The following is a 21,256-nucleotide window of genomic DNA, read 5'->3' on the forward strand; positions in this document are numbered from 1 at the left end:
ACACTCGGTTGGAAACATAATTTGCATAACACTGATTCCAATCGCTTCCTCAGATGTTAACAATGCATTTCTAAAAATACATGTTGTGGTATTTGATGGGGTTTTTTAAAAGCTGAGTTGCTGTGCTTGGAAATTGACTAATATCTATTTAAAGGTGAGAAGGGCTTAACCGGGACTTGCTAATTAGACTAGATTATGTAGGTTCAGTTTCGTTTGGTTTAGATTGATTATTTACGGGTTAGACTGATACACATCGCATATACAATCGTCCGGCCGATTTCGTAAACCCGGAAGGAATAATGATTCTCTACTAGCTACATATTTTTATCCAATTATCTGTTGTTTTTGTTGTATTTGGTACGCTTCACGATCAACATTTCGGCCTACCATATATTTTGCATAAGCTACTAAAAATACTATAATATTTAACCTTTACACTAAGGATAAAATAAGAGATTAAAAATAGTAGGCTAGTATTAGGTAAGCAAAGTATTATTAGGCCTATAAGTATTAATTTATCTTATTTCAGATAGTAGTAAGTAAGTAAGCCAACTTGACTTGACTTGGCCTAGCCACCTCAGCCTCATCCGCTAGTATACCTTAACCACGTGGTTCAACCATTATTGAAAGCGCAGCTGAAGTGTTGATAAGATATTGATATGCGCATCTTTGTAAAAATGTCCAGTACTCTAAAGTCTATTTTCTCATTGTTCTTACAGCTCATTATGTCGGTCGGTTTTTTGGTCTGTTGGTTGGTCCGATCGACCGACTGCAGCCATGTATATGGCCTTGTGAAAAATAGCCAACCAAAACATGTTGATTTGATGAAAATAAAGAATTTTTAACGACTTTTTAGATATTCCCTTACTCGGTATAGCGGGTCTAACCCCTGTAGTAATATAATTGGCCTATAGCCTATATATATTTTTTTATATATAATATATTTTTGCTATTTATACATTCACAAGATGGAAAAATATCTGAAAAAAATAAGAATCCTTCTAAAAGTCAAATTTAATAATAAACGATCATGTATTGCTGTAAATTTATTTTTCATTTGTCATAGGTTTACCATCGTCAGAAAATATGAATAGATATAAGATACTTACAGCCACGTGCATGCGAGCAAGAATGACATCATCACTGATTCACCAAACACATCTTCTTTTTCGATAACCTTTCCTGATGAATACGATAATTTAAAAGTTTATAATTATTTATGTTATGTAAGATTTGATCGCAACATAATCTAGTTGATAGTAACATACTCAGCTTTTTCCAATAATCATGTTGATTTTATCCTACTTTGCAGAACTTTTTTCATCAATTTTTTATATATTATTTGCAGGTAGTTTGTCTCGGCTACTACGAAGATCATGGAAGAGTTACCGTTAACTTCAGTGGACAAGAGCAATTTGTTAAGGGCCATTACTTATGTTAAACAGGAAACCAATTCAAAAGAAAAGAACATTTTAAGTTTGCTTGCTTTTGAGAAAAAGTTCACAAGAAGCACCACACTTAATTATTTTGAAAAATTGATGAATCACAATCTAATTACAACCCAAGATGTGTCTGTGATGTATGAGATTCTACTTTTGATTGGAAACAAACGCTTGTGGACATCAGTCAGAGAAAAACTGGTTGCTGATAACGGGAAGGTTCCAGACTATAAGTACGATGTAACAAAGGAGTCAAAACACTTTTCTGACTTTCGTCTTGCCTTGGTGGAAGTTGGACTTCAATTTACAGGCGATTTGGAAGAATTTCAATTTCTGTACGGAATAAAAGATTTCAGTTGCATTTGGAAAGTGCTGTTACACCTGGAACAGAAGGTTATATTGGATAAGTCTGATGTGGCATCTTTGAAAAAGTTTCAAGAAAGGCTTAAAGAAGCTGGTGACTTCAGTGGATCAAGAACAATTGAACAATATGGTAGGCACTAAACTGATCAACACTTAACATTTTATTTCTAAAATAAGTTAAATAGTATAAAATGAATATAAATTAAATGAAATTGAATATTGGAGTTAATTGTTATTTAAAGTGATTTTGATAAAAGTAAGTTATTGTTATGATTTTTTTTCAAGGCAACCTATCAATTAATGAAACTATACCTTTTTCAGTGGCAAAGAAATTTGAAAACAGCTTGTGGCACACTCAAATTTCTTCTGTCTACAAATCTGCTATCAGAAAAATCTCTATTCTTAAATACCTTAAACACTTCTTTGATTCTGATACTATTGCTTTTTTATATAAATCCTACATACAACCTGCTATTGAATACGCTTGCTCTGCCTATGGTCTCCTCTCCCAATGTGATGGTCTCCTCCCCCAATGTGAAATCGCCCGAATTAAACGCCTCTAACTCTATGTCGCTAAACTCCTCTCTCTGATCACCAATCCCGCGATTTTTTCTAATTTCAATATTATTCCGTTCTCTTTAAGGCATCAGTATTTTCTACTTAAATTTCTTTGTGCCATCACGCAGTCCCCTGAACACCCTCTTCGTCCATTTCTTCCTCCTGTCTATGGTCCTTCGCCATAATCGACACTCTTCTCATCTTCCCTTTGACATACGTGTTCTTCACTTTACTCTACCTCACTCACTCTCACTCGCTCAATCTTTTCATCTTAACGTGTCTTCCTCTTCTGTGCTTGACATTAAAACTAACCTATAATTTATTACACTTATATTAATTATTATTATAACAATAACAATAATCATAATAACAATAATTACAATGAATAAAAATAATAATAACTACTACAGTAGTAATGACTATAATTGTATGTGTTTAAATTTTAAATGTAAATATGTATAATTATTTTTGTATGATGTAGTATGTTTAAGCGGATATTAGCCCTTGATGGCATTTGCAGCAATAAAGAAATTGAATTGAATTGAACTAATTGTGTTATGGAACCAGTAACTCCTTGTGTCAGTCCGACAACATGATTGGAGCTAATGTTGTTATTTAAAACAAAGTTCGGTGTTAAAGTAGGCCTAAGTTATTGTGATTTTTTTGCAATCAATTAATAAAACTATACATTTTTCAGTGGCAAAGAAATTCGAAAACAGCTCTAATTGTGTTATGGAACCAGCAACTACAACTCCGACATATTTCAGTCCGACGGGATCTGGAAGTAAGTATGGCCTACCTTTAAAGAAAAAATAAATTCACGGAGGAGGTGTTGGGAGGGGTCTAGCATATTTTTTTTCGACTGTTTTTATTCTGTATAGTAATTGTGTTAAATAATAAATTATAAGAGTATATGGTTTGATAGACAATAATCAAATTTATTACATGATTACATTTATTCATCAAAGTTAAAATAACGTTGACAACGTTTCTATAATGACTAATCTGATGTCGTTATACTGCTGTTTGTTCTTATTTTTTATAGATTAATTTATTGTCTCAATTACTTAATCTGTTTACATGTTAACTATTATTTTAGTTTGATAGAGTCTTTTACGTGACAAGAATAGTTTTTTTTCTTCTAGTATAGAACCTCAATATGATATTGAAATAAAAATAACCGTTGACGGAAAAACAAAACCGTTTCATCCAGATAGCCATTGGAACAACGGGCAGTTCTTCAATACGTAGGCACTAAATTGACTTTTACAGTCAAAGTAACTTCGACGAAATACCATTGTCCGAAGAAATAACATATGTCCATCGAAATATTATGAATAAGCCTATTCTCAAAAGGTTTTAGAAACGATTGAAAAGTGTTTTGGAACGTATTTAGGGCCTAATGTTTAATTTAGTTCTGTTTTTTTCTCTATGGAAAGTTAATTTAAGCTCTCCCTCTATCGGAGTTATTATCGGTTTAACTTGTTCTACGTTCAATAATATAAAATGTGACAGGCATAGCGCGCTGTTGAGCCACACACGTTGGACTTGCCGTATCGATGTTCGTGGTTTTTGCGGGAGTGGACGGAGGTTTATCGTAAAAACAGTTACGTCGTCGTATGAACACTGATATGTTTCAGATCAGCTTAAATCCAACATCAACCGGCTTCGATGTGTGAACGCATAGATATAGTAAAAAATCGGGTTATCAATTTCAGGGGTTCACCTCTTTGGGCTTGCTCATTTTTTGTCAATTATACCTATAATATGATAGGCATAATATAATATGCTGTCTGAATATTATTCAATTTTTACTTATTCGTACAAACAGATTACAATGTTCACGGTTTTGGAATTTATAGGCCTAATCATTATTGTCATGGATCATGGAGCATAAAAATAATAATACTTTGGAAACTACACTTTTTAAAAGAAAACTTAATTATGTACAAAATACAAAGTAGTACAGGATTTAATAACAAGGAACTAAAAATCATTTCCATTGTTGTATCAGCTTGATAGCGTCTGTTTAATGGTAATAACGTATTAGAACGAAATGTTTATGCTATAGGCCTAGGCCTACTAGTGCGCTTTCGAAGTCTAATGGTTCAAGTAAATATTTTTCTAGGCGGGGGGGGTGGGGGGGGTTCTTTAATAATTTGATAGTCTGATAGAGAAGATTAGTTATATTATATTTCAAAAGAACAATAAAACCACAGCCTTAAAACCAGAGCCATATTATAATTATTACAATATAATTAATTATAGATAATAATTATGGCTCTGATAATTTATATATAGCGCCCTCTATCTATATTTAACAAAACACGCCCACTTTCTCTTTTTAATCATCATACCAAAGACTACACTATCTTTGATCATACCTATTTTTGTTGTATGTTTACGGCGCGCCTATACGACATAGGTAGGGCCTCTACGTGTTTTTGGTAAGGTCGGGTGTCCTAAAAATTAAAGTTTGTTCTTTCTAAAACTTAGAGCCTAGGCCTAGGTAAGTTCTAATGACAACAACACTTATTTAGGTCCAGTTTTTATGTTGTACTTCAAGAAAGTATTTTAAAGGGAGTTGTGCAGAGTGAGAGTGTGAGTAGACAGGCTAGCCTAGCCTACTAGCTAGGCCTAGCCTAGTACTATATTACTAGGCCGGATTAGGCCAACTTCGGCCACAGACAATAATAATACTACCATATCTATGGAACGCCCATAGTGCCATTGATAGAGGAACTAGGCCTACTAGTCTAGGGCCTAGTCAGAAACAGCAGTAGCTTCACCATCCATTATGTGATCTGTTAGCATTTGTTTGGAGGACAGACCTAACTAAACTAATCTAGGCCTAGACCTAAAAGGTGTACCCTGGAGCTGACATGTTTCTCCCTAAAAACACATGAAAATTTAATTTATCGCCGTGGTTAGGATTCCGGCACCGGAACTCAACTGCCCACCGTTAGGGAATCCGACACGCTATTGCGCATGCCCAGATCGAGGTAATCGGCGACTCTCTATACTTTTATCAATAGCGATGGATCATTTCATAGCTGCGCCACACGGCGAACTAGCCTAGATGCCTACTAATACGGAATCCACTAATCTAAGCTAGGGCTACCAGTTAGACGTGACCAGTGGGCCTATTTATTTTGTAATTAAAAAGTGGTTGCTTCATTCATATATAAACTTCATATCATTATGAATTATATAATTACATGACTAGTTTTATGATTTTTCATAACGCATTATACTGTACATAAACAACATGCAATCACAAGTTGATTTGTTGATGGCAGCCACCGCGTGGATGTGAAAAAACTGTTCGGGAAGTCAGGGTCACAAAGCTAAAAACAGCATTACGATTCTTAGATAGATACTGATACTTATTAATATCATTATAATTATTTTAACGCGTGGGCGTAGTCGTATTTTAATTATTAATTCTTGTATGGCATAGGCCAAGTTTCATCCATCGCTCTCTCGCTCGCGCAACGACTATTCTAGGCTACAGTAAATCCCTATAACACTCCGACTCTCCGTGGTGTGGTACTATTAGTGCAAGCTATAATTCACTTCCCATAGCTCTCTGGGAATGCGCAATAGCGTGTCGGATTCCCTAACGGTGGGCAGTTGAGTTCCGGTGCCGGAATCCAAACCACGGCGTTAATTTATTGTATAGGCCTAGATAGCCTAGGCCATTTTCTCACAGTTTTTATAAAGTTATCACTTCCGTAGAAAAAAAAAAAATGTTTTCAAGGCAAAATGAATGATTAAAATCAACAAAAAAAATGGCATATTCAACAAAAACATTTCAACAAAATCTTTAATGATGTGATAACGAATTTCCCATACAAAATTCAGTAGTTTCTGAGTGTGCACCAAATGATTTTTTAAAAGGAGAGAAGACTTTGTTAATGTTATTATAAAATAAAAAATAGAAAATTCCAATTATCTAGGCCTATTATGTTTTTTTTTTCATTTTCAGATTTTTCGTTTGATAGTGATATGAGCTATCCACCATACGCCGGAAGTGGATACCCACCAGCAGGAGGGGCGGGCTATCCCCCAGCAGGAGGAGCGGGCTATCCACCAGCAGGAGGGGCGGGCTATCCTCCAGCAGCTGGTGGATATCCACCACAGGGAGGAGCAGGTGGATATCCTCCTCAACCAGGGTATCCTCCATCAGGTGGTGGCTACCCACCACAACAGCCTGGCTTTCCTGCTGCTGGTGGATATTCCCCAGCAGGAGGTGGTTATCCCCCTGCTCCTAGTGGCCCTCCTGGAGGTGGGTACCCTCCTCAGCAGGCTGGCTATCCACCACAACCAAGTGCTGGATACCCACAACCTGCAGTAAGTATGTTTTTATCTTTATCTCATGAAAGGTCTTTCGTTTGTTTATTTAACCTTGTTGCGCCATGAATAATTTATGTGGTGTAATAATCAGCACTAAAGCTCCCTTTGACTTTTTTCAGTATTCAAATATAGCACAGTGTTTTATGTATGCAAATGTAAAATAAATGAATTTCTGCCCAAACTTGTACATGTATTTTCTCCCTAAAAACATGAAAAATGAAAATTAATACTTTTGTTACATCCATACTTGTTATTTATACTATAGGGTGGCATGCCAACACCAGGCGGCGGAGGCTATCAACCAGGGGGTGGCCTTCCATACAACCCAAGTCCTCTTGGATTTGCAGTAAGTAACAAATTATTACAACTTGATAAATAGTAAATGCATTTTTATGTCAAACATGAATTACTTCGAAAATACAAAATATAGGAAAATTGCCATCTCCATAAAACGATTTACTCATCTTTTCATAATAATTTGTTGTTAATGGATCAGGTATTTTGCTCTATTTGTACAGTAATACGTAATTGTACTTTTTGTGATTATTTCTTAAGTGTGACTTGAACCAAAAACCTTCAGATCAATTTTATTGTCGTCAGTACACTGATTAAATGAGCACTGGAATGTACTTTAAAATTTGTATTTTACTTATTTTGCATAACTGCATGTCAGAACACCTTAAGCCAGTGGTTTATGTATAATTAAATAATCTTAATATTTATATTGATTAATTTTTTATTTTTATTATCATATCATTCTAAAGTTTCATGGCAAAAATTATGTATTTACTTATATTATAATTTTACTTTTATAATGTTTTACAGCCAATACCTAACAATCAATATGTAAGTTTAGTTTAAGATGTTTTTTTGAGTGCTTGAATGTGTTCTTCTTTCTTTCTGAGTTGCTTATAACCCTTTTGACACCAATATTCTTATGTTTACTCTATTTCTTGGGCTAATGTAGCATAGTCTGACTGGATGGAAGCAAAGCTACATAGATTATTGCTTTACATAACAAGATTAGGTGTAAAAAGATGTTGTATATTTTTAATATGTTAGTGTTGTGCAATTCACAATTTTAATTAATAAACTTATGTTTTTCAAAATCTAATCTAATAATAACACTTATTAATTACTTGTTTGTTTTATTTTCATTTGTTTGATGATTATATTATAACAGTAGTCTTCAACCAGTTTTGCTATCATGAGCATACATCGTAGTTTTACGGAATATAATGATCCTCTCGCATGAATTTAAAAAGGAAGCTTATCAAATTTATGACCAGGAATACAGTATACTGTATGTATTGTTACAGTAAAAAATATGTTAAAAAACATGGAATTATAAAATTATACTAAACTATAAATTATAAAAATATGATGAATTTAAGTATGATAAATTATTTCTATTCAATAATTGCTCCTTAATACTCTACTCTTCTCATGACTCATTGTCATTTACTATCACTATTAAATGATTCCCTACTGATTATAATCTATGATACAAATTGTTCAAAGAAATATTTTGTGCAGTGATATTAACAGAGAGGATTATCATAATTTTAAATTTATTATTAGCATTCATATTAAAACAATTGGTTTAATTAGATGAAAATTAATGTTACTTCAAGACATTGTAATAACAAATATTAACATTAGTATTGCATTAACAAATTGGAACAGATCTAGTGCTAAGGGAGTGTGCTAGAAATCTATATTTATTGTCAGACTATTGATTTTATTTGTTAGTGATCACTGTCTTCCATTAAAAAAAATACTGCAAGATCATTTAAAAAATACTGAAAGATCCTCTCCTAGTTACAGTATATTTACCTATAACATACATTTCCATTTTCCTTGATTTCACATATGAAAATAGACTTAATTGAGAAAGTGGTTGTACTTAAATGTTGTTAAATATTCAGAATCTCATTTATAAAATGAAGTAACCTTGAAGTATTCTAATATCACAGAATATGTTATGACATAATCCTTCAATCAATACAATGTCTGATGCAATATGATAAAAAAAATCAAACAAAATTTCATTTGTTCGTATTTTATTATTTATTTTTATTTGTTATTTTTATTTCACACTTTAGAAAGAGGTTGCATCGCAAGAATTATAACAAATATTTGCATTCTGTTTAACTATGTTACTTTGGACTGTGTATGATTATGATTACTTTGTCTTTTTTAACAGGGAGTGGTTGGCCATGGTGTTAAAAATTGCTCCTTGTTTAATGTTACAATACAGTGACCGCCTATATCCCCTATATGCTGTATTGAATAAATGCCTCACTTTCAATAAACACCCCACACCCCTTGAGTAAAAGACAATCCTTTGGAATAAATGCCCTAGCACATTTATTTTATCCATGCATTTTAAATAATCTTTGTAGTTGAATTCCTTGACTTCCATGATCTACAATTGATCAAGCATTTTTATACAATTTTTTATGTATTTTACCACTTCTTGAAATTAATTATGTTGTATTTTCTATCTACTGTATTTATTTAATTATACCATACCATATTACACCCAAAAAAATAAACACCTCCTTTGAATAAATGCCTCCCTCGAATACCCCCCCCCCCACCTCCATTAAAATCCCACTTAAAAACCCTTCCGAATAATAAACACCCTGGGGCGTTTATTCAAATAAATATGAAAGTTATACAGTATAGGGATGTCCCAGAAAAAAAATTAGGAAAAGAATAAGGTTGTTGAAAATTGAAAGTGTCTAACAAATGACCTTTGGCCAATAAAACCTACTGATATCAGAATAATTAATAATTTTTCTGCCACGTTAATATTTACTTATTAATCATGTTGATACTATTGAAATCGAGTTTAATTAATCTAAAAAAACGTAATTAATCTGTTCATTAATCAAGTTCATTTGTGATTGAATGATTGTTGGGGTTATTGAATAGTGATTGTGATATACTGTTAATATTGCTGATACTCAAAATTGACAGTCAAAAGTATCTTGAAAATGTTTATTTTTGCTACCTTCAAAGTTACTATTTTTGTTATAATTGTTTAATTTTTGGGATAACGTTTATATTAAAAAATAATTTCTTTTATTTTACGTGAGTACTATTACATTTGTAAATAGGGATTTGATATAAGTTATATTCCAAATAATCATGGATAGATTGTGTGAGACCTGATCTATAGAATTTTCTGATTTCTTGTATGCATGGAAGTGCAATCGTAGGTGTGGCTAGCGGATTATTGAACTTCATAATATATTTAGGAAGGAAATCGACAATTATATTGAATATTATTAATTTATAGAAATGTACATGAGTTTAAAACATTTTAGAGTATTTGTTTCCATAAAATATTTTTTACTTTATTATAATTTGTTTCAAATAACAAAGACACAATGATTGTAACGTATCATACGTATGTGTTTATTTGTCCACAACATTAATTACTATTTTTTAATTAATTAATGATTGTATTTTATGTGTTTATTTTTCTTCTATTTTTTGACTACTTATTATTTGTTCGCTATGTCAATTCAGTGTTTATTTTCCTTCATTTTTTATTTGTTTTCTACGGTGGCCCACAACTGTCACGCACACTATATAAATCATATTCACACAATTAAAGAAGGAATCACACAATTAAAGAAGGAATCACACAATTAAAGAAGAAATCACACAATTAAAGAAGGAATCACACAATTAAAGAAGAAATCACACAATTAAAGAAGGAATCGCATATAAACAAAAGAAAGCATGAAAATATAAAAAGAAATGCACAAATAAAGAAGAGCTAAGCACAATTAAAGAAGTCCGCAACAAATTCGAAAGCTCCTCGCACAATTAAAGAAGTTCGCAACAAAATCAAAAGCTCCTCGCACAATTAAAGAAGTCCGCAACAAATTCGAAAGTACCTCGCACAATTAAAGAAGTCCGCAACAAATTCGAAAGTACCTCGCACAATTAGAGTACAGTAGTCCATATGGAACGCCATCGCTGCCTCCGGCAGCAGCAAACTTTAATTCTATTCGGCTCTTTTACCATTACGTTCGGCTCTTTTACCATTCGGCGCATTTACCATTCGGCGCATTTCTATTTGGCCCATTTTTTACCATTACGTTCGGCTCTTTCAGCTTTCGGCTCTTTTTTATTCGGCCAATTTACCATTACGTTCGACTCTTTCAGCATTCGGCTCTTTTTTATTCGGCCCATTTAACATTACGTTCGGCTCTTTTTGATTCGGCCCTTTTTTATTCGGCTCTTTCTGCATTACGTTGGGCTTTTTTTAAATCGGCATTTTTTTATATGGCGCAATTAAAATCTAACCTTTGACATGGGTCAAATGGAAGAAAATCAACGACTGGAAATGAGTCTATGAAAAGTTTACAAACATTTCATCATCATGGCGCCAACCATGAGTAGCCAACCGATTAAAGATGTGTTGAATAACCTAAATTAATTCATCTTTTAACAAATTTTGAGAGAGAAAGGGTAAATTATTATTATTAAATGTTTGGCTGACACTAGGCGAGGCCTAGCTAGCCTAGGCCATAAATCAAACCTTTTCTCTCTCAAAATGGTTAATAAGGTAGGACAATTGCAAGTTCTCTAACTAACACATTAATCATGTCAATAAAATGATTTAGTTATATTGAAATAGCCTTCAAATTCATTTAATTCAACCAACCAAACACTCTACATGCTGCATCTATATGTTTTGTAAACTTTTCATAGACTCATTTCCAGCCGTTGATTTTCTTCCATTTGACCCCATGTAAAAGGTTAGAATTTAATTGCGCCCCGCATAAAAAAGGGCCAAATCAAAAAGAGCCGAACGTAATGCAGAAAGAGCCGAATAAAAAAGGGCCGAATTAAAAAGAGCCGAATGCTGAAAGAGCCGAACGTAATGGTAAATGGGCCGAATAAAAAAGAGCCGAATGCTGAAAGAGCCGAACGTAATGGTAAATGGGCCGAATAGAAATGCGCCGAATGCTAAAAGAGCCGAACGTAATGGTAAAAGAGCCGAATAGAATTAAAGTTTCCTGCCGGAGGCAGCAATGGCGTTCCATACGGACTACTGTACTTTAATTGTGTGTGAGGTACTTTCGAATTTGTTGTGGACTTCTTTAATTGTGCGAGGAGCTTTCGAATTTGTTGCGGACTTCTTTAATTGTGCGAGGGGCTTTCAAATTTGTTGCAGACTTCTTTAATTGTGCGAGGAGCTTTCGAATTTGTTGCGGACTTCTTTAATTGTGCTTAGCTCTTCTTTAATTGTGCGTTTCTTCTTTATTTGTGCATTTCGTTTTGTATTTTCATGCTTTCTTTTGTTTATATGCGATTTCTTTTTTAATTGTGCGATTTCTTCTTTAATTGTGTGATTCCTTCTTTAATTGTGTAATTCCTTCTTTAATTGTGTGATTCTGTGTTATAGTGTGCGTGACAGTTGTGGGCCACCGTAGTTTTCTACATTTTTTTATGTTTCATCTTCAATGTTTAATCAATTAATTATTATAACTGAAAACGCTTTGTTCTTGCCATTATTTTTTATGCCAACTAGAAGACAACTTGGTCAATTAGTTTATACACATATTGAATTGTGTTGGGAAGCAGCTGAGGGTGGGGCAGGGAAAGTAGACAGAGTACTGTAGGTTGGGCATGATTCAATTTATAGAGTTGTTTATGAGCAGAGAACTGATCATGTGTGGAAAAGATTCTTCAGTATACAATGAATTATTGTTCATAATTTTCTACGTAGTGGTGTATTTCTTTTGAGCAAAGAAAACAAAGCTGGCTATTGACGTTGTGATGAGAACTGGAGCTACAGTAATTTTATCACTGTGGCCCACACAGATCATAGCGCTTTTATACTATGTTACTGCTAAATCAAACCATGCAAGAGCATTTTGAAAAGTTAAAAATTTTATGTAATTTTTTTATTTTCTAGGGTGCAGCAATGGCAACTACTGCCTTTCGTCCCCAGCATACAGCAGGGTCTACCATGCCTATGCCTGCTCCTGTACCGGCTGCTGCACCAGTAAGTTACAGTAATTTCTTTCTTTATGAACAGTAAACTGATACTAATATGATGTATGAAATAAATATTTGATATTAGATTAATTTAAAATTCCAGTGGTTCTATTTACATTTAGGCTAAGATAAAGACTTGGACATTCCCCCGTGTACATGAATACCACTTATTCTTTAAATATTTTATAAGTGAAATACTTACTACTGTACTTATATAAATATCTCTCATCTACAGTAAGAATAATTGTGGTTCTATTGACATTTAGGTAAAGATAAAGACTTGAACATTCCCCCATGTACATGAATACCTCTTAAGGAAAATCGTTAAATATTTATAGATTTAAGTGAAATACTTACTACTGTACATATATAAATATCTCTCATCTACAGTAAGGATAATTGGTGAATACAGCCACAGTAGACAAAAAATAATATAGACCTTGTAAAGCTTGTAGAATGGTTTTGACTTTGATCTATACCTAGCCCAACATTTGTTTCGGTCCCATTATCGAGGATTAGTTCATTTCAGTTTAGTTTACAAATATATATTGTGTTTTTTTTGTTCAGTACCAACCACCAAGCCAAGCCCCACCCCAGCAACATTATCAACCACCACCCAGCCAACAACCCAGCCGACAAGGCAGTCAACATGCCAGTCAGCCTCCATCCAGTCAGATGTCAAATATGTCTATCGGTGGATCGTACCAATATAGGGTAGGAGTATTATAGTATTTGACAGTGGTACTATTTGTTACAGTGTAATGGTAATTAAATTGTCCCAAGCCCTATTCTTCATATACAACAACGTTAAAAAAGATGTATTGCCTCCTTAGAGGTGTAATATAAAGTTTGATATTTCCTGAAAAAAATATATTTTTCGCAAGGGATTACGTGTCTTCATTGAGAGATTTAAACCTAATAGAAGTCGCTTTTCGAAGCGCAACCAATAGCATTGACTCAGATCATAGACGGGCATAATCAGGTGTCAAACACCACATGATGTGTTTTAACATTTTTTGTTTTCAAATTATCATATTTAAAAATGTAATAAAAATGAATATAATTATAATAAATTATCTATGTTTTAGGGACATGGTATTGTTAAAGATAAACCAGGCTTTGACGGACATAGAGAAGCCGAAATATTACGCAAGGCGATGAAAGGCATAGGTATTAAAATGGTCACTGTCATTTGTTTCTTTTTCTAACAAAAAAAGAAACTTTAAAAGAATGTTTTTGAAATAGATTATGCTTCACTTTTATTTCAATGAAAATATTCTTTCTTTTTTTTTTTGGTAAAGTACAATTTTACAATATTGTAATGTTTAGTTCAGCATGATATTTCTCTGAAACATGAGAATCAGCTGCCTCCAATATTTTGCTGTGCCTGTCTCTTTTTTTAAAAATTATTATATATCTGTTTAAATTAACCATGGAGTGTTTACTCCATGAATTAACACACTGTGTTTCTCATAAATACTCAGGCACAGATGAAAAGGCAATTATAGACGTACTCACAAGTTGTTCAAACAAACAACGACAGAAAGTTATTCTTGATTACAAGACCATGTATGGAAAGGTAATTATTTATTTACTAATTACTAATTACTAGCAAAGAACAGAAGTTTCAAATGTTGTTTAAAACCTTTCCAGTACAATTCCTATCATTTTGATACTGCATGTGTATGGATGCATGCAATAGTAAATATGTATAATGAATAAATGTACAAATTCAGCCAAGTGGGGAATTGAGACACCATTTTGGCTTCCATATTGGATTCTAGATGGCTGATAATTTATTTATATATGATAACGTATTTTCCCTGTACAATTGCGGTCATTTTGATATCCCAAGTTGATTTTCCAGTCAACTATGTCACGTGGCAAAAATGCAGAAACCTGAACGTTCATTAGAGAGCATTAATTATCACCATTAGTTATCACTTTTTCGTTAAATAGGGTTAAATCCAAATGACATATGATGGATAATTGACCAATCAAATTGTAAGAATACAATCAGGAGTGTTGATACAACAAACACATGCATTTCTCTTTCTCTCATAATATTACATTGTATTATTATTATTGTTTATTTTTTTCAAAGTATATTATTATATTTGTTAAAAGCTTCTTTTATTTTGCAGGATCTCATCAGCAACTTGAAGGGAGAAATAAAAGGCAAATTTGAAGATGTTGTTCTTGGTCTTCTACAGTTACCAGCTGTCTTTGATGCCCACCAGCTCCGAAAAGCCATGAAGGTATAACAAGTGTCCTCAGAACTCCTCCGTTACAGCTTACTATATTTACACAATTGTGCAAAACTATGCATTTTAGAATCTGTCATTTTGACGACTAAATTAATTAACAATTTATCTTTGCTAAGAATAATCCAAAGTACCAAAAATAGAAACCCTGTTGAAGAAACAGTACTATTTGAAAACATTCTTTTTTCATTTTGTTATTTAATTGATACTTGTTTTCTAGTAATTAATTGTAATTAGTATTAACATAATTTTGATTGAAAAAAATCTGTACTGTATTGTATCTCATTATGACCTCTATTAAAGGACCCTTTTGACCCTTCATACATGAACTAACAGACTCTGTACCCATATAATATATTAATATGGATTTACAGCGTTTGGGAAGTTTATATATACATATCTCATTATTAACAATGTTAATATTTTAAATATTTAATAGGGTGTTGGGACGGACGAGGCTGTTCTCATTGAAATTCTTTGCAGCAGAAGCAATCAGCAAATAAAAGAAATCAAGGAAGCGTATAAGAAAGGTAAACTAACGAAATTACCTTTACCTGCCTTTTAGAAAGTAGAAGGATTAATATTGTGGATACTACAGACAATCGAGGATCTTACCTTTATTCATTAAAACAGAAGTGAAACATTAACTACAAATTACATAATGTATTGAGAAATTCTTCAATAGAAACCAACACAGAACAGTACATTATAAAATAATGAGTATGACCAAATCAAGTTCAATATAATGATCAGGCTGAATGAAAATAAATCAATGAATAATTATAATATGAATTATTATATACTGTCTCCATCTTGACTTGAATGTCAATGGTTAGACCATACCAGAAAGCGTCATTCCAATTTTGGCTACCAGTTACGGTTGACAATTTTATCATGCAAATTATTCAGGCATACCAAAATACCTAGCAACTATTTTTGTTAAAGATGAACATAAAATATTGTTTATGGGTGGAATAAACATGTTTGTTATATGATACAAAGTCAATCAAGACATTTATTGTAATATTAACATTTAATCATATTTTTACAGAATTCAAAAGAGATCTTGAGAAGGATATTGTTTCAGAGACATCTGGACATTTCAAGAGATTACTAGTCTCCATGGTACAGGGTGGTCGATCCGAAAGTTTACAAACTGATACATTCAAGGCCAAGGAAGATGCGAAGGTACGTTCATGCTAGTAAATAGAAACATTTTCAAATTGGAAAAGGTAGCCATAATAATATTTGTTCTTATATAGCATTTATTGCACAATGATTCTAAGCCCTTCGCATGATTACCTCGGTTATTTTTTTTTATCAAACATACTTCTATAATGCAGCTAGTAATCAGCACAAAGTTGTGTCTTGATCTAACCGGGTACCCATTTATACACCTGGGTGGAGAGAGGCAAACGTAAGTAAAGTATCTTGCCTAAGGTACAAGCAATGGGACAAGAGTCACTATCAGTAATCCAACGTGCAACACACTGTGCCACATGTTTTCTTTTATCTATACACTGTCACCCAGTCTAATATCTAGGTCACATGTTGATTATGTTTAATAGTGGAGCTGTAGCTTGATGTTGAAATCCTAAGGTTCAGAGTTCAATCATGACATAGTGCCACGGTTTTAACTCAAGATTGTTTCTACTCCCCTACCTAAACTTCAAATGTGACTTTTTTAGAGTTTATAAACATGATATAGTTTATCCATAATGTAATTGGCATGTTAATAATAATCTTTAATAACTCTTTTACAGGCCCTCTATGAGGCAGGAGAGAAGAGATGGGGAACAGATGAATCCAGATTCAATGCCATCTTTGCATCCCGCAGTGTTCCTCAGTTACGTTTAATTTTTGAAGAGTACACTAAAATCAGCCGGAACAGCATGGAAGCAACGATAAAAAGTGAAATGTCTGGTGATCTTGAGAATGGAATGCTTACAATTAGTAAGTCATTTCTTTAATTATAAGCCAGTAGCTAGGATTTTCTTTGTTCTTTTTTCCACAAAAATCATTATTGCAGGCTAAAAGCAGAATTAGTGTGGAAAAAAATGTGTACATTACATTTGTATATTATTAGTCTCATCTGTGTGTGGGGCCTTTGTCCAACCATATACATCATGTAGGAATGTTGTCACTGGTAATGGTGGGCCTTTGTCCAACCATATACATCATGTACTGTAGGAATGTTGTCACTTGTATGTACATGTTTCCTTATTGATTACTATCCAAAACCTATTGGTCCTGTGTACATACCTGTATAGTGCATGTTAAAGAACTTGGTACACTATTCAAAAAGAGTAGGGGATTGTCTCATGGTGTGCTGATCTGGTAGGCGCTGCTATGGGTCCTCAGAGGCCAATCCAAATTTCTTTAAGTTCAATATAAAATTTATTCAATAATGGTAATTGATTGAAATTTATATTTATACTGGGTAACCTCTTCAGTCAAAGACTGGTCTCCCAGAGGGCCCAGTTGGTGATCAGTGGCTGTGATGTACTAATACACCGGGGTAACCCCCTACTCGTCTCGAAAGATGTACTAGTGCACACGAGCTAGATGTGTACACACGGTTTATAGTCCTTATCCGAGAAGACTCGTTCTACCACCAGAACCATGGAGTGAGTGAGCCTCGAACCCCTGCCGATGTTATGGCTACGTAATTACGGTTCCACTGTCTTAACCGCTCGGCCACTCACTCACACAATACAAGAATAACCAACAGTTAAACTTGAGGACCAGTATAAAATACCTTTACCTTTATATTGTTTTGTTTTCAACAGTAAGCTGTGTGAGAAACACGCCTAAATATTTTGCAGAAAGGCTTTACAAATCAATGAAAGTAAGGACAATATTCATTATGTTTGTCATCTATGTTTTGTATTATAGTATAAGTGATCATGTCGAAATTATTTTACTGCAGTTGCTGCAGTACATTTTACATTTGTTACTGCATTAATGTATGAAATTAATATTCAATGTAAAGGTTTATGAGATATCCTATCCAATACTGCATTAAACAATGTGCTAAATAATTGACTAAACAAGTTAATGGACAAATAAAATTGAGTTACTGCAGTATAATAATTTGACATGACTCCTAAAGAAATAGTATACATTTTTAAAATTTAACATTATTGATAATTCATATTCTTAATTATCAGCAGCAGCATAGAAATGCCTTATTAATCTAGGACACGAAACTTCAAAATCACTTTATATAGCATTTCTTGTCAATCAATTTTGCATAATAATAATAATTTATTTGGAAGCTACACTTTTGAAACAGTGGCACACTTCTTGAATGAAGGTGCGTCCAGAGTAAGTAAAATAAAAGTTTAAAAAAAAAAATGTTAACAATAGGTCTATTTACAGTACAAGGAAACTTAAACTAAATTATGTACAAGATATAAATAAATAACATTAAGTTATATGTATTCTTATTTTTTACAGGGACTTGGAACAGATGACACGACGTTAATAAGGTGTATGGTGTCACGTTGTGAGATTGACATGGTAGAGATCAAAGAGGAGTTCAAACGAAGTTACAAACAAACGCTAGGTCGCTTCATATCTGTAAGTTTATATTACACTGTACTTCATCTCTGTTATGTCTTACATTTTCAACTTCAGTGTGACACACCAACTATTTCATCTTCGGCATAATAACAAAAGAATTAGTACATTTGTTTTTGTATAACCTATTTCAGTTGATGATTTGTCTAGACTTTTTGACTTTGAGTTAAGAGTTCAGCTGTAACATTGGAAGTGTTTCTACAAATAGCAGGCCTCAAAAATGACTCCGGGCTAGTCAACCTAACTTCCTATAAACTTGCCCAGGTGTCTAGTAGGTCGTGGACTTGAGTTTGGTTTGCAATGCTCTTTTTACACGTATCACCAGCTTAGAATTTGTTGTATAATACCCAATAAAAATTGGCCAATTAGTGCACTAAAACTGAAATTTGAAAAATCATGCCCTGATACAGTACAGGAATACGTCTCATTTGGGACACATTATTAAGGTCACGCACTTTCATATAATGAATGAAGTTTTTTAACACTATGGCCATTCATCGGACATTCCTATAATAAATGGATTATATTGTATTATATAGTAATACTGTGTATTACATAACCAAGGTTCTATATCATTATTATTGACTAATTCGTTATCTTTTCTCTCAGGGTGACACTTCTGGCGACTACAAGAGAATATTAATAGCGTTAGCTGGTGGTGAGAATTAAATAGTGGAACTAAAACCATAAGAATCTTTCATGATGTAGGAAAAATAGTGAAACAATAGTGGTGCTGGTTGTAGAAGAAAAAAAAAACATGACTATTCTTCTTGTTTTAAACTAAAGATAAAACCGCCTGTAAATCAGATTATAAGTGAAATTGATCTAGCTTAATCAGTATGATACCATTGAATGAAATCAATCACATTTTACTAGGCACATACTACACTACTGAGGAACTTAACTTAAGACCAATCTGACAACAGGATGCTGAGCTCCAGAGATCTAAGGGTTTATCTGTGGCTGCAACACAATCAATTCCACACCCCTTAACAGACATGCACGCCACGGTACATAGTACAGTACTGTTGGTATTTGTCGCAGCCAGACATAAGATCAAAGGATTGTTACGAGTTCCTATCCTGGCAAGCCGAGCTCAGTGTGTTAGATTACCTTGCTAAGACTATTGTATGAGTACGAATGAATACCAGATGGTAGTAACTATTCCAATCCTAAAACGACCAAGTCCTTAATGGTATATCATGGGTAATATACAGAAGATAATGACTGCATGTCCATACTGCAGAAAACCACTTAATTTTTACAATTTTTAAAATGCTGTATTATAATTGTCAATGTTGAATCAGTGTCTGCCAAATATTCTGGAACAATTTACTATTTTTTCAAAGGGTGAATTCTAAAAGTGTCAGTTTGTCAGGTTAGTGTTTTACCGCTCACTATGTCGGTCTATTGGTTGGTCGGTAAACACTAACTGAGCACGCGACTGCAGCCATGTATATGGTTTCATAAGGTAGTGGTAGCCATCAATAACAGCATACAGTAACTGCATGTTTTTAACTGCATGAGACCAGTTAAAGAGAATCTATCTGTATTATACAAACTCATGCTTGTATGTAGTGCAAATATTGGCATCATATTATCAATAATCTTCCAGAATAATCACACCGCATTGTTGTAGTTTAGCCTTTCTCTAAATGAATACTAGATGTAACTTATTATTACAATAAAATTGAACAATTATTCAAATTTTTATATGAGATTATTTTCTATATACAGTGTAAATCATACTGTCAAATTATTTTCTATATAGCCTTTTTTGAAACTGATAATTTAAAGATTTTTTAAATGTGTTTTATAATTATATTTATCTGTTATTAAGCTGTTAAAAGTGTTGAATATCCTAGATGTAATTTTAATTAATGTGTAGTTAGCATGTATTCAAGATTCCTAGAAATATACCTCATTGCGTTATGGTAGAATTAGTATGTAGTGTAGTTAAATATTTGTATTACTCGGATCATAATGATAAGTTTGCACAGATTGGCAATTCGATTTAATATTGGTAACAACATGGCGTTTCATACGTATATTACCTGAGCTCTATCGCCTCACCGTTTGTCGAACCTATTTTGATGCAGTTGATTGATGTGGTTGTCAGTCAGAGGGAACGTACATTGAATTTATTTCGTATGTCATATTACTTTTAATTTGATTTGGCATGTCCATTGTATTGTATAGTGTGGTGAAATATATTCCAGCTTCTACTACAGTGTTTGTGTTTTTTCTCTTTTTTTCCGTAAAACTTTGTCTGCACTATCAAACTAGTTTGATTTAAAAAAAAAGTGATGTGCCTAAATATGGTAGTGATATGCCCAAATATAATAGTGATAATATGACATCACTATGTCCATATATGGGAACATCACATTTTTTGTCACATAAAGTTTGAGAGTGCTCATTCACATTGAGCAATGATTCAGTCCGGTGGCCAGAGAAATCTCAGTGCGAACATAGCTTTAGTCTGTGTAAAATAGTGAATTTTCATAGCCAACACCAGCAGCCTTCTCCCATAGAAATGCTCTTTGCGAAAACATAATATTAACCGTTGAATTCGGTATTGATGACTTACGGTTCGATATACTTCATTATCAATGTCATTGTTGTTTATAATAGTTTGTTGTATTACCGTCGTCATAATCATCATCA

General features: G+C 33.3%; 1 protein-coding gene across 5 annotated transcripts; it reads left to right on the forward strand.

The window, feature by feature from the left end:
* The first annotated feature begins 81 nt into the window (after positions 1-81).
* On the forward strand, positions 82-20,819 carry LOC140050957 (annexin-B12-like). 5 transcript variants are annotated; one of them, XM_072095976.1, is made up of 17 exons: positions 82-154; positions 1,349-1,932; positions 3,058-3,144; positions 6,349-6,713; positions 6,982-7,062; positions 7,542-7,562; positions 12,661-12,750; positions 13,311-13,457; positions 13,832-13,913; positions 14,228-14,322; positions 14,888-15,001; positions 15,447-15,537; positions 16,059-16,195; positions 16,771-16,960; positions 17,797-17,855; positions 18,467-18,589; positions 19,199-20,819. In XM_072095976.1, exons 2-17 carry the CDS (start codon positions 1,377-1,379, stop codon positions 19,256-19,258), a joined length of 2,298 nt encoding a protein of 765 aa, XP_071952077.1. In that variant the 5' UTR covers positions 82-154; positions 1,349-1,376; the 3' UTR covers positions 19,259-20,819. The 5 variants fall into 5 exon arrangements, with proteins under 5 accessions (XP_071952077.1, XP_071952079.1, XP_071952078.1 ...); XM_072095977.1 differs by lacking the exon at positions 82-154 and adding an exon at positions 237-357; XM_072095978.1 differs by lacking the exon at positions 7,542-7,562 and having other exon boundaries at positions 83-154.
* Positions 20,820-21,256: the final 437 nt, after the last annotated feature.

This window comes from Antedon mediterranea, chromosome 6 (genome assembly GCF_964355755.1).
Source record: "Antedon mediterranea chromosome 6, ecAntMedi1.1, whole genome shotgun sequence".
NCBI classification, from domain to species: domain Eukaryota; kingdom Metazoa; phylum Echinodermata; class Crinoidea; order Comatulida; family Antedonidae; genus Antedon; species Antedon mediterranea.